Here is a 14,132-nt window from a genome sequence, read left to right as displayed (position 1 = left end):
ACAGCACCCCTTTATGGTGTTTTTTCCCCAATGGTACCCAAACCACTGAAACATAAATGAATGAATAAATATGTTAACATTTTTTATTTTTGACGTTGTCGATAATCGTGTCAACCCAAATGCAAATGATAATATGCTTTTAAACTCACCTGATTTATTTGCTTGAATTAATCCGGGTGTCTGTCTTTCATGTGCTTTAAATTTGATGCGTTTCCTCCTTTCATCAGAAAATTTCCAAAGCACCGTTTACAAATAGGTTTTTGCTGATCTATGAAGTTTCCCTTTTCATCAGCCTCAAATACAAAGAATTTCCAAACATGGCTTTTCCACTTTTCTTTTCGACAACATTAAGTTGAGACTCTACAGCAGCAGCTACTTTGCTTGTCGTCATCTTTTGCTTGTTGTGAGAGTTCAAAAGTTCCCGACTCTGATTGGGTTGAGTAGATCCGGTACTCGGTACCTCCAGAATTTCTGGTATCGTAAAAAAATTAAAATTTCAGTTCCGACTTGGTACCGGAGTACCGGTATTTTTGACAACACTAGTCACATGTGCTGTGCACCACAGAATGAATGAGCCACCTCTTTGCCCTGTCATCTCCTTCACACACTCGAGTGTATAAATGGCTGTGAACTCTCAAATTAACTCTTTCTTCGTAGCAGCGCGCAGATTAACTTGCGGTCGCGGGAAGCTTGACATAACGAATCCTTCACAAACAGGCAGAACTTCAAAGATCTTTCAAAATAAAAGTCCCACTGAAATGAGAGCTCTGTTCAACTGATTGTGTGAAATTTAAGACATTACGACAGAAAAATATTACTACTGTATAAAAGTGTAATATTCACAGTAGTCGCAATAATACACATAGTAACAATAATAGAATAACAAATGTTTATATTATTAGTATTATTATCTGTAAGCAATATCACATAAGCACGTGTACTGAATATCATCATGTTGTGATTCAGCCATGGCAGTCTTTTGCCTCTGTAATCATATTTTAGTTTTCATTAATACCATAAAGCTCTTTTGTGCATTTTGTTTTTTTTTACCAAAAATTATATTATATATTTGTTGAAAAGTATTATATTTTCATTTGATTAAAGCTTTACAGTATGCATTTGATTAAACACAATTTGTTCATAACATTTAATTCAAACATTTAACATGGAATCCAGGATAATTAAAACTGAAAAAGCTTAATTTGTATACAAGACTTTATGCAGTTCTTTTAGAAAAGAAATTTTTTTATTATTTGTTGTCCAAGTATCGAGTTAGTATCTATACCAAGGTACCACGGCTGGTATCGTACCGAAGACAAAATGTTGGTATCGGAACAACCCTATAGAATTGATTCAGTACGCCGCGCTGCCGGAACCTTTAACAGGTGGCTATCACTGAACAGTGATTTCACACCACCCTTAGCCAGTCCTGGCGGCAACCCAGGATTCCCTAGTTTGGGAACCACTGATCTAAGAAACAGATCTGTTAATCTTAGCAGGAGCATGATGACCATGGGAAATGGTACTGCTCACAGCAAGAAGCAGCAAGGCACTATGTTACAGTGGAAACTGCTCCCACACAAACATGTCATGCATTTATCTTCAGCAGCTTTGTCTAGAGAAGTTGCCATCACACATGACATGGCCAGCAACGTTAGCCGATAAGGCTGTGGTTTTGCTTAATACATTGTATTCCCCTTAAGTCATACAAAAATTTCTCCAACACTATTTTTTACAGGGTTTGCTTTTGCAGTTCATTCCAAAAAAACCTTCCTAGCAAGTTTGAAATGATTACATGTATTTATGTGATCCAATGCAGAACCCACATGTTCTGCACTGGCAAGGATGAAGGATTCTAGAAAACAGTGAATAGTACCCTGTTCATAATAATTTGACTGCGATTCCAAACATCTGAAGTCATCTAACTATCCTGAATATTTCTGAGTGCCAACTTCAAGAGTCAAAGCGCTGTCCGGACATGCCTGTGTGCAGTGGTGTGATAAGAATGCCCTCAAATTATTCGTTGACACCGCAAATCCATTTACAAGTCTTTATAGAGCAAAATATGGGAGGACAATTACATGCAGAAGGACCCAGTCTGACTGAAAGCTAAAACATTCTGAAAATTCTAAAATGTGGTCTGAGCCAGGCACCCACACATAATTATTCAATGCTTGGGTCCTATATTTAATATGATACAACAGTTAGTTACAAGAGTGCTAATATTTAGTATAACAGCACTGGGATGCTGCTCTTTTTTAATCACAATGCCATCTTTGTTTGTGGCATACCAGACAGGCTGCCAGTCTGTGCATTACTCTGCGACATCCTGCTTTTGCCATGTTTGGAATTTTCATTAGCAGAGAAAATAACTGGCCATATTCTGTCTAAAAATGTAACTATATTAACTCTACACCTGGTTGTAATATGCATCTGGGCATTGTTTCTCTTAATTACACTTGCAACTAGACTAAGCATCTAAGAAATCTCTTTTATTTTAGTGACCTGTATTGCCTGTGTGTGATTCTCATTTGTGTCACTGCATAATTTTATCAGATATACTGAAGAAGTTCCATGAAGCTGTGTATGTAAATAAAAAAAAAAATCATAAAATATTGTTTGTAGATCGGCACATTTTTTTCTCGATCTGTTTTTTGAGGCATCAATACAGTGCATCCAGAAAGTATTCACGGAGCTTCACTTTTTCCACATTTTGTTATGTTACAGCCTTATTCCAAAATTGATTAATTGTTTTCCTCAATTCTACAAACAATACACCATAAGGACAATGTGAAAGAAGTTTTTTTGAAATCTTTGCAAATGTATTAAAAATAAATAAATAAAATCACAAAGTAATCATTGACATGTGAGCAAAAGCAAGCCAGAGACAAATATGTTTTTATTATTTGTGCAATTTAGAAATGTTGAAGTCCCTTCGTGCCTGTATGTTAATCTAACTCTTGCAGTACTCATTTATCATAGTCACGCAGTCTGTGTTATTCAGTTGTGTGCTGAAAGTCAAACGTTGACATCAACAACAAAAATAATGTCACTTGATGCATGTCCTTGTACTGGAAAACCATGAACAAAACTATGCAACATACAAGGAAATGCAACCCAAGATACATTAAATACAGGTTGTGTTTAATCTATGGCAAGTCGACACTTGATTTCCAATGTAAAATCTGTCCTGAAGCAAAACCAGTTGAGAAGCACTGAGTTAAAGGGACAGACAAGCGCAGTTTAGCCTCACTGCCGTGCACCTACAGTATATGTTAACTGTTAATAATCATAGGACATTACTTCAAAAACTCACACAGCTGATGTTATTTTTCATTTAGTAGTTCATTTAACATGCTATGATAACATGTAAACTAACATGCTTTAGTTATATAACATGTTATAGTTAAATGCCATTTTTTATCATGTTTATAATTTAATTTATTATTATAAATCTGTTAGCTTTCTTATTTTTTCTATTTATTTCATTTTCAAAAGGGAGACTTTTTTCCCCCACATAATTCAATAAAATAAATGGTTTCAAGTTTCAATTATAATAAAGTGTTTGCTAAAAAATAAATAAATAACCCTTCTGTTTTCACGGATAATAGTAATTGTGTAATATCGTATACCGTGATATTTTCTGAGACGGTTATCATACTGTGAAAATCTCATACCGTTGCAACCCTAGCTGTAACATAACAAAATGTGGAAAAAGTGAAGCACTGTGAATACTTTCTGGATGCAACGTATATTATCATTAGCTGACATTTAAATTATAATTCTAATTTGTGTGCTTTCCAATTCACTGTCAGATGGCCTTATGGTTAATGTAGTCTGGTGTAATAGCTTTGGGTGACCACAAGGTCAGGTATACACAATAGGTCACCCAGTGACAGCTAGAGTAAATAATCTATGTACTTTGATAATGATTTGGGCTGAATTTAACGAAAAACTATGCGATTTGTGCTCCAGGCGCTGCAGAATTTTGAGTAGCCTTTGGACTCATAGCTGGGCCCTGCTGACAGACGCTGAGCAGCAGTGTACGTACATTCATAAATTATTGTTTCTAATTTTGGAGCACGGCATGTCATCCACCAGTCACGTCCAGTGTGCAACCCCCTTTAAGTACAGTGCCGCTCGCACTTTACCAAAGTTGTGTTGAGACATATGAAGAGACAAAAACTACTGTGCAATGATTAGCCCTATTTATATCTGAAAAAACTTCTGATTATCAATGCATAAAAAAGGCAGTGAGCCCAAGCCAAACATTTTTAAATTTAACTAAAATTTTCCAATTGGATATTTCCTTTTAAAGCCAAACTTAAGATGAGCTGAGTGTTTGCACTAAGAGCCCAATGTGGTCACATGGGTTTTAACAAATTTCGACCACTTCTGAATGGTTGAAGAGTACAAAATTAAAAACTTTTTGAACACCGTAAACACCTGTCTTTACCATCTTCCTGTTTCAAATGGATTGCCTCTGAGACACACCTCCTGAGACTCAATCGAACCCACTTCCTGTCAGCAATAAAAAAAAATAAAAAAAAGGTGGAAGTGATGAAGAGATAAAATGGTAATCTTCCATATGATCTATGATGTCATTCCTGCTAACAGGAGGCAGATTATAGGGGACGGAGGAGAGAGAGGGAATTGAGGTCACACCCTTCCTGTGTCTGCCTGGAAGCCATGTCCTATTCCTGAACAAGCACCCAGAGAGGAAAGAGGGGCAGGCTGTTTTACCGTGGGATGACTTGAGTCACACTCTCTAAATTTATGCACTTGCGAAAGAAAGAACAGAGGGATGTGTGTGTCTTTCAACAGCAGCTGTGTGTAGAGCATGCCCTGCATCCATACCCTCCCTCCCTTTATCCCCCATCCTTTTAAAGACCCTTGGCTGCCTTAGGAGCCATGACACATTGGCCATCTAAAAAGCATTCCTCCACGCATCCAGAAATTGTCCCTGCCAAGCCCAGCAGCAGCTCACCTCACAAAAGCTCATTATTCTTTGGGAGGCAGCTGAAGGAAAGGCATGTATTTTCACTCCTACACTGAAGAATGTCCCAACTTATTTTCTTATTAACATATCTATTTCAGATTAGATGAAAGGTAAAAGTATTAAAGAGATTGAATAAGTGCCTTTGGGGATCAAAGCGCATAATTGTTGGAAATGAGAATGGCTAGATGTCCTTTCTTAAAAAGTGAAAAAGGTGTTTTTATATGTTCAGGTCCTTTCATCATGACATTTAAAAGGAATTTAGAAACCTTAATTTTAAAGTACTTAACAAGTTATGCATAAAATATCTCTCTTCATTTGGTTGACACTGAAAAACTTTATAAGATGTTAACAGTCTCATCCAAGCAAACAGTACTCCTTGGTGAAGTGCTTTTCGGCAAAGCATGTTTTAATGATTGGCTGATTATTCCCTTCTACTGTTTGGCAATCTCAGAGGAAAGAAGAAAATATGTGTAGGTGGAGTTTTCCACACAGTGCACATTTCAAATCAAGCACTCTGTCAAGGACCCTATCTAAAGCCACAAACCTCTATACTTATTCACTGTACTGACTTTATTTTGAACAGTCCTTTTTTAATGTTTTAAAATTTGAATGAGTTTTTGGGACAAAAAGTACTTAAACATTGTTAATTCTAGGATGATAACTGATGGCATCTCTAAGCCCTTTGTAAAGTTATTGAGCTTCATCTTTTCAGCAAAGAGAGTGTAAGTTAAGGGTTGCCTTAACATTACAAAATAAGGGTACTTAACCTTATAGAAGTTATAAATGCAATATTTCTATACTCATCACTGGCGGGCGGCTTTGTGGCTATTAGTCACCAATAATTTTACCAGTAAAACAGAAATCCTGATATTTCGCACTGGGAGGAGTGTTGACAGTCTCATTATACTGGAGTTAACATCTGGCATGTCATTGAGACTCAGGATATGACAGAACTATATAGGAATGGTAGCAAAACACTTGCGTCACAACACAACCAATGTTTCAAGAGGAAGTGATTTCAAAAGGAAGTTAACGCTTTACCCCCTCTTTATACTATAGGTTGTCATGAGAAAGGAATTGCTTTAATAGGGAAACTGATCAAATTTGACTATAAACTTTCTATTTCTTCTTACTAAGGTTTTTGTTGAGATTAATAGCCTCAACTCGTAAGGTTAAAAATAAATGTTTAGAGAGAACATGCTACACTTTTTTTATTACTGTAAATTTGTGTACATTTTACTGTGTTATACTATGAAAAGCATGTCGAGCCAACTGTACTTACGCTTACAAAAATGAATCGTTACTGTTTCTAGAGTCTTGTCTCAATCAATTAATATGGGATTTCCTTCAAATAGTGTAACAAGTTTTCACAAGCTTAGACCAGCTTAAACCAGTTAAGACCAGCCAACCATCTTAAAGAGGCGGTCATATAGGCTTTAATTTTTTCCGAAAACAGACTGGGATATAATGTCACACAGGAGGGTTTCTGGTTGAAGTACCAGTACTGTAAATAATACATCATATATAACAAACAATATTATATTTAAAATGTTAAACTGTATACTGACAACTCAAGTTCTTGCGACAATAAAACACACAGCTTAAAAATATGTATTTGTGTTGAGCCAAGAGTTCAGCGTGAGACATTTTGGTCATAGTTTGCCAAACATGAACTCTTGTATGCAGCGGAGAACGGCATTTCTTTGCATGAGCTTGTGTTTCCGGTCTCCCGCATTCAGATGCGTTTGAAAGTGGGTGAATTAGAGGTGGACCGATATATCAGTTTTACAGATTAATCGGTGCCTTTTTGGAACCAGCGGTTATAGACAAACATCTTTGCTGAGTTTATTTCTTTTTCATTCCTCCGTGGTCAGCGCTTAGTTCTACAGTATAACAGCGGCCTCTAGAAGTTAAATAAAAACAATAATTTGAGAATATGCTGTATCAATTTTCAGCAATGACAAAATTCATCCATCAAGTCTCTGTCATTGCAAAATTATACCCCGGTGCTTTTCAGGCTTGTTTATGATTAAAAGTCCTGCTTTATGCACCAAATCTTTTTCTGGTTATAATTGGGATTTTTAATTAACAAACTGCATCTATTACTTTTTTTTCTTCTCCATGGTGCGTTCACATACAACGCGAAAAAATATTTTGCCTAGTATTGCTCGCTGGCTTAAATTTGTGTTTAAATCTGTTTACACTCGCGTTTCTCTTCCGGAAAAGGACAGGAGGAGGGGCTTCTACGACAATTTATCTTACCGCCATCAACCATGGCCAATAACACAACGATTGCTGCTCTGTATCTGTTGTGGAAGTCCCAGATTCGTTGACGTTGTGTCATACCTGATTGTCCGGGTACCCACACAACCATTTTCTCACCCATTTTCCTGATTTCTTCTGCTACTACGTAAGTGACATCCGGAGAATCTCAATGCTGATAGGCTTTCGCGACAATGAGTCATGCGAAATTCTCGCTCAAGTTGAAAAATTTCAACTCAAGCGAATGAAGCGATTTCACGTTTTCGCTTCGCGCCATTCGCTTTTGACTTTGTATGTAATCGTGCCGCATGAAACACTCTATTCGCGTTGTATGTGAACGCACCATTAGTTATCGTTATCTGCGTTTGATTTTTAAAAGCAATCTCACTTTATTATGAATTTGGACTAGTCCAATTCATAGGCTCGTTGACAAATTCACAGGAGCTATAGCTGATGTGTGACTTTCATTCATTTAGCTAACGGAGTAACGTTTAAGGGAAAAAGAGGCTTGTGAGCTAAATATGAAAAGACATTTTTACTTTTGTAACAGGTGATGTACTTGTGATGTGAACTGTGATGTTATGTAGAGAATAATTATTAAATTGATAGTTTGCCCAAAAATGAAAATTCTCTAATTTTCCTCACCCTCATGCCATCCCAGATGTGTGACTTAATTTCTTCTGCTGAACACAAACATTTTAGAAGAATATTTCAGCTAGTATGTCCTCACAATGGAAGTGAATGGTGGCCAGAACTTTAAAGCTTCAAAAAACACAAAGTCAGCTTAAATGTAACCCATTAAACTCAGTGGTTCAATCCATGTAATATGATGAAGTAGGTGTTTAAAAATAGTATATAATAATAAGTGTGAGTGAGAAACGGAGCAACATTTAAGTCCTTTATGACTATAAATCTCCACTTTCACTTGGGTGGATTACTTTTATGATTTTTGGTGATTCAAAATGGTGGTCACCATTCACTTGCAACATAGCTGAAATATTCTTCTAAAAATCATAATTTGTATTCAGCAGAAGAAGAAAAGTCATACACATCTGGAATGGCATGAGGGTGAGTACATGATGAGAAAACGGTATTTATTTCATAAGATATACAAAGCAAAATGGCCAAACGGGTGGGGGGTGCATTTCCGAGGGGGGGTATGCATTTAAGAGGGATGGATACAAGTGGGCTCAGTCCATAATGTTGCCAGTCTAGTTACATGATTTGGACCAATGCACTCACCCTGATCTCATTGCGTCGTACTTCCACGTCGCAAACTGCATTGCCGTGGTTGGTCGCACATCTGGAGAAGTAACAATATTGGCAGACAGCCACCTGTTCCACATCGCAATGATAGAGTCTGTATTCATCATGGTGTAGACAGCTCCACGCCCTGACCTCCTCAACCGCCACTAGTAAATGGCCAGGAGCGGGACAGGGCTGCTGAAGATGTGTCTGAACATGAGACTGGCAACAGGGTGCATTACACCGAAGACACACTTTCTGTGCTTGTAGAGGAGGTCCTCGCCTACACAGAATGCAATGCAGTACGGCTGGAGATTTTTCGACGTTCAGCGCGTTATACTTCTCCACGATGTTGTTCAACTTGATGTTTTTCTCCAGATTTGGTTTCTGGTTGTATGCGTGGTTGCACTCCGGACAGCGCACATTGGCCACGTCTTTCGCCCAGGCCTCACTGATGCATTCTCGGCAGAAGTTGTGTTTACAAGGCAGCTGCACGGGCTCCACGAACACATGCAAACATATAGGGCAAATGAGTTCCTCCTCAAAGCAGTTTCGCCAGTTCTCGGCCATCTCAACCAGTTGATCCGACATCCCGTTTTGAGTTAATCAGCTTTGGAGCACGTGGAAGGCAAACATAAAGTTCTAGCACCGACCTAATAAAGTGTCAATCATACTTGTGACTTCTTCATGTATATCCAAGTGTTAGGAGAGTTGATAAAGACCATTCAAGTCACAGCTGTCAATCAGCCCCAAACATACCAAGGGAGCGTCTCTGCTCCTGGCGAAATTGTCAGCAATAAAATACCGCAGCCAAGTGAGAGAGAAAAACTGTAATCTGGCTTCGCAATACGATTGCGTGAAATAGTGTGCGCGTTTTTGCCGTTGTATATGTGGGGTTTTAGAAGAAGAGATCCTGGTAGATTGGCCTTTCTAATAACGAAAAATCTTTACGAGACAAAATATCTACGGGACCGTTCACACCGAAAAAGTCTGTGCGTCCGCCTACGCTGTAGAAAAACGTCTTTGCTTTTTAGACGCCTTTGTCAAGTTAAAAAGAACGTCAACTTTTAGAAACGCGTCTCGAGACACCTGCGTTCCGTTCAGTTCTTTGCGCTGCGTATGGTTTGATCGTTTTTTAACGCAAGGACGCTTTCAGATTATTCGCACTAACTACTTCAAGCAATGGAAATGTCCTTTCACAAGCATACGGGCAAAGCAGCTATAGTCATATACTAAAGCAGTCGATCACGTTTTTGATTTGTGCCCAGGGCACATGACATCTGCCCTGCTGGAATTACAATAAAGCTTCTCTGAATATTACGCACGCTACGCTGGAATAATGAAGTTGACCTGAGACTATGTGGTGTGTTGCTCTTTTAACACTGTAACAAACTGTAAGGAATGCATCCGGTAGAGCTGGAAACTACATGTATCTATTGTCGTGACACAACTGTAAATTAACATAAAATTCACGCTCAAATATGTATGCCAGCATGCGTTTGAAGCATTAAAACTCAAAGACTAGAGATTTAATCGTGCTTAAAATCTAATCTCTCGTTATCGGTGTTGGTTAAATATTAAAGAAATGATCCAAAATGATCTCCTTCTCCGTGTTTCGCCTGCTGTTTACCTGGCCGCACTCACCAGAAATGCGTTGCGTTCATTTTTAGTGGCTAATGTCGTGTATTTTATTTTGAGGAAGCTAACTCGCTTAAAATATTCATGTACTAAAGCCAGGAAGCTTTCTTGCTCTTAAAGGAGACGATATCGTTTAGCCCTTGTTATCGCTCGTCAACCCATCTGGTTTGACTGTTTAACGCGAATTAAAAACGACGTATCTGTTTACCTTTCTTCTCATTTGTATGCCCTTTTTTTAGAGCTGACTCACGGAAAGCAAAAATATCCAATCAATTCAGCGACCCACGAATATCACGTCCTTTCAAATGTTTGTCCTTTTTGAAAACAGATGCTTCCGCGCCGTATTCCAATCTGCGTCTGTTATTGTGTATGATTTGTTTTAATCCCCCTTTCAAGCAAATCCTAGATGCGAGGAATGCAGGCACAGGACTGCAACTCAGGATACAGTTCACATATACTCCCCGTCCTTAGTCACGTGGATATCACCGCCTTGATACATGGAAGTGGGAGGGGTTAACTGATGGGGGCGGGCTGTCTTAAAGGGGAACACCTCTCTTGTTCATCTGTGCCTCTTGACGTTGTTGGGTTGTACAGACTGTGACCGGTTTATGTGGAAAATCTGTTATATAAATCTAAGTATTTTAACTAAAAGGCTTTTTATTGATATACTAAATACGAAAGCAAATTATGTTAATTAGACCTCGGAATGATAGAAGACATTTTAAACTAGAACAGCGATGTCAATTCAAGTCAACCTTTATTTATAGAGCACATCTACTACAAATAAAAGTTGACACAAAGTGCTTTATAGAACAAACAAATAAATGACTAATGACAGAGTGATATAAAAACACATTGATTTAAAGTTAAATATAAAGTATAATAAAAAAAAAATCATGTATTTATCCATTTCAAACTATTCAATGATCTATTCAAAAGCTACAGAGTAAAAATTTGTTTTTAAAGAAGATTTAAAAATGGCAAGTGATGAAGCTGAACTCATATGGAAAGGGAGACTATTCTACATAGGACCTATCACAGAAAAGGCACAGACACCCTTAGATCTATAGAGACAATGACAACCCTCAATAAAAGTTGATGAGAAGACCTGAGAGCTCTGGTGGGGGAGTAAGGGAGGAGAATATGGCATCATTTTATATCACCCGAACTTGAATTTGAAAAAGCTTCCTGAAAAAAGACTGGGTGTAATTTGATGTCATAAAAAATATTTGCTGTTAATGTTAAATATTTGAAAATATTTTGTGTGAATTCACCTAAAAAAAATAATCATACAAACACTCATAAAAAGCTTTCCTTTATAGGTTTGCTCACTTTCTCAAAGGATTATAAATTAGAGTGACCCTAAAACTTTAAATCAAAATCACCTCAAACATCCATCCTAGCACTTGCAGTTGCATCACTTCCTCATGTTCAAACACATCATAAAATGCTTTCCTTTAAAGGTTTGCTATTAATAAAATTAAAGGCAAAATCACCCCAAAAATCTAATTTTGTCCAGGCATGTGGATCAGAACCTCATATTCAAAAACTCATAAAAAGTTTTAATTTTTGAAGGGTTTCTTGTTCAAACATACCATGCATATTAACATATGCAATTTCAACTCATTTAATGTATTGGCATCATACACAGAATGACTTCTTACATTTTACGTTTATATGGTATTGAGAGTAACTTACATTTTAAAATGATCTATCTAAATGAAAATCCAGATGCAAAAAGTGACAGATCAGAGAGATAAGGAAAGAGAGTTGGTAACACGAGGAAAAATCAAAACGATGCAGCGGTATGTCCTTGTTTTAAAATGATTACACTTTTATAAATTATTTTCTAATTTTAGATAACAGCTATGTGCATCTTAAAGAACAACAGCACTTTCACTGCTGCACACCGATTCACACACCTAATAAAATAAAAATCCTTTAAGTGTTAACTATAATGAACTACTGTGAACTAGACAATATTTTACAAATGGTGCCCCATGAAAATTATGATGATTTAAGCTCTCATTGTATGTGGTGCAGTTATCATCAGTACTGTATCTATGTTTTCCAAAATCAATGTGTTTACTAATTTGCAAGTTCAAGTACATCCTGACTAACAGCAAATCTTTTCTGGATGATTTGGAAGCAACAGCCATGGTCACCATATCAAAGGAAATGTCTAACGGTTGCCAAAAGATGTCACAATTTCAGTTTGGAAAGCTGATTTAAGTAACTTCAAGGTGGATGCTGTTGCCAATGCTTTTGTGTTTACATAGCATCAACAGACTGTTTAAATTGTAAGTGGCATAAAAAAATCTAAGTAACAAACTGTATCTTCTGTATTTACAGAAAGCACCAGTCAAGAGTATCAGGAGAAGACAATCCAAATTCGAGGGGCCAATCTGGAACAAGTCAAGCCAATCAGAAATAAATGCTCCTAAAAGACTATCCAGACCACCAAACATGCATACACTGGAACAAATCCTTCACCAGGATTACTGGTTTACCAGTGATACCATCGACCTGGCCAGCTACCTCATGGCAAAGGACAATATGAATGAACATAAATGGGTTTCAGTCAGTTCTGCCCTTTAGTGCTATTGAACATGGAGGGATTGTGGGAACTCCACAAAAAAAGTTTTGTTCAGATATTGAACATTTGGCAAAGCCACTGGATCACAGTCAGCAATGGTGTATGACAGCAAACATGCCCCTCTTGACCCAAGAACCCTACAGACACTGTCCTGGCTGGTAAGGCCACAGTCAGACCATTTTGATGTTCTGCAACCAGCATTTGCATATGCTGTATGCAAGGGTCATCCACCAGAGCTATGCATATTTAATGAAAGCAGGCTAAGGGCACAACTGTATACATCATTAACAAAAAACTGCATCATATTTAGAATGAAGACCCGATAGAGTGAAGCTGAAGAAAACGTGACCAAAACTGCAATAAAAGTGTACTGTGTTTGCAGAAGAGCTCATTACAATGAGCTCATGGTCCAGTGCTCTAAATGCCAAGAGTGGTATCTTCCTACATGTGTAGAAATACCCAGAAGTGTGATTGGTAACGATCAGGTCTGGCAATGTTTCAAATGCCTGTGAAGATGTATTGGATACTACATGAGGTAGCTCAGAGTGCAATAATGCAGCAGAAAGCATGTTATTTTAGTATTATTTGAAATTTGTCCAGATATGTAAACATGTCACTGCGATATTTAAACTTTAAACTGATAAAGTTCATTTGAAATATTATACGATTTATTTGTGTTTTACAGCCTAGACTAAAATATGGTAAATGTGTGAAATCTAGATCACGTTTTATTTGTTCTTACAAAAGGAAAACACTATTTTTTTTCTAAGACATAGCAACATTATACAAATTATTTGATTTTGCATGAATAAATATGAAAAAAGTGCTAGGATGTACTTTAAATTTTGGGATGATTTTGCCTTTAATTTTCTCAAAACTGTGCAGTTTTAATTGACCTATAGGATTTACAATTCAAAGTTTGTTACAAGGTACATATGAATGACAATGAGAGATCCTTGGCAGAAAAGTAAAATGTGTGATATGTAAATGTAATGTTATGTTAATTCAGTAAACTTTGGTTATAAATGATTTACCTGCCCTATTCAAGAGTCTTCTAAACCAGTCACGTTTCACATAGGCTAAAGCAAACATATTAATAAACACCAACACGTCACAAACACTTAATAAATGCTTTTTCATCAATATAGTCAATATAGCAAGACTCTTTCTGTTCTTTCCGAAAAGTACCGTTATTATTGCAATATGTGCATACTAGGATTTAAATTGCAGCTGGCTTGACCGCACTTGGCAAATGTCCATGGTCATTGTGTGTTTATTCACGCAGTGTTAATAACATGCAGTGAGACAGAGGAGATGTCCTGCTCTGTTTCTGTAGAGATGATAAAATGCAAGAAACAGAATTTCATAGTCTTCCTTCATGAGAAATAAAGG

At 37.2% G+C, this 14,132-nt stretch overlaps 1 protein-coding gene across 1 annotated transcript in view; it reads right to left on the bottom strand.

The window, feature by feature from the left end:
• The window catches only part of trim8a (tripartite motif containing 8a), a 34,510-nt gene extending 23,932 nt beyond the window's left edge, over positions 1-10,578 (bottom strand). Inside the window, exon 1 of the mRNA XM_052090090.1 lies at positions 8,504-10,578. Within this exon, the coding sequence (XP_051946050.1) occupies positions 8,504-9,097 (594 nt within the window). The 5' untranslated portion in view covers positions 9,098-10,578. The remainder of the gene's footprint in view (positions 1-8,503) is intronic.
• Between the last annotated feature and the right edge of the window lie 3,554 nt (positions 10,579-14,132).

Source organism: Xyrauchen texanus, chromosome 24, assembly GCF_025860055.1.
Source record: "Xyrauchen texanus isolate HMW12.3.18 chromosome 24, RBS_HiC_50CHRs, whole genome shotgun sequence".
Classification (NCBI taxonomy): Eukaryota; Metazoa; Chordata; class Actinopteri; order Cypriniformes; family Catostomidae; genus Xyrauchen; species Xyrauchen texanus.
This window is presented reverse-complemented; position numbering and strand designations above follow the sequence as displayed.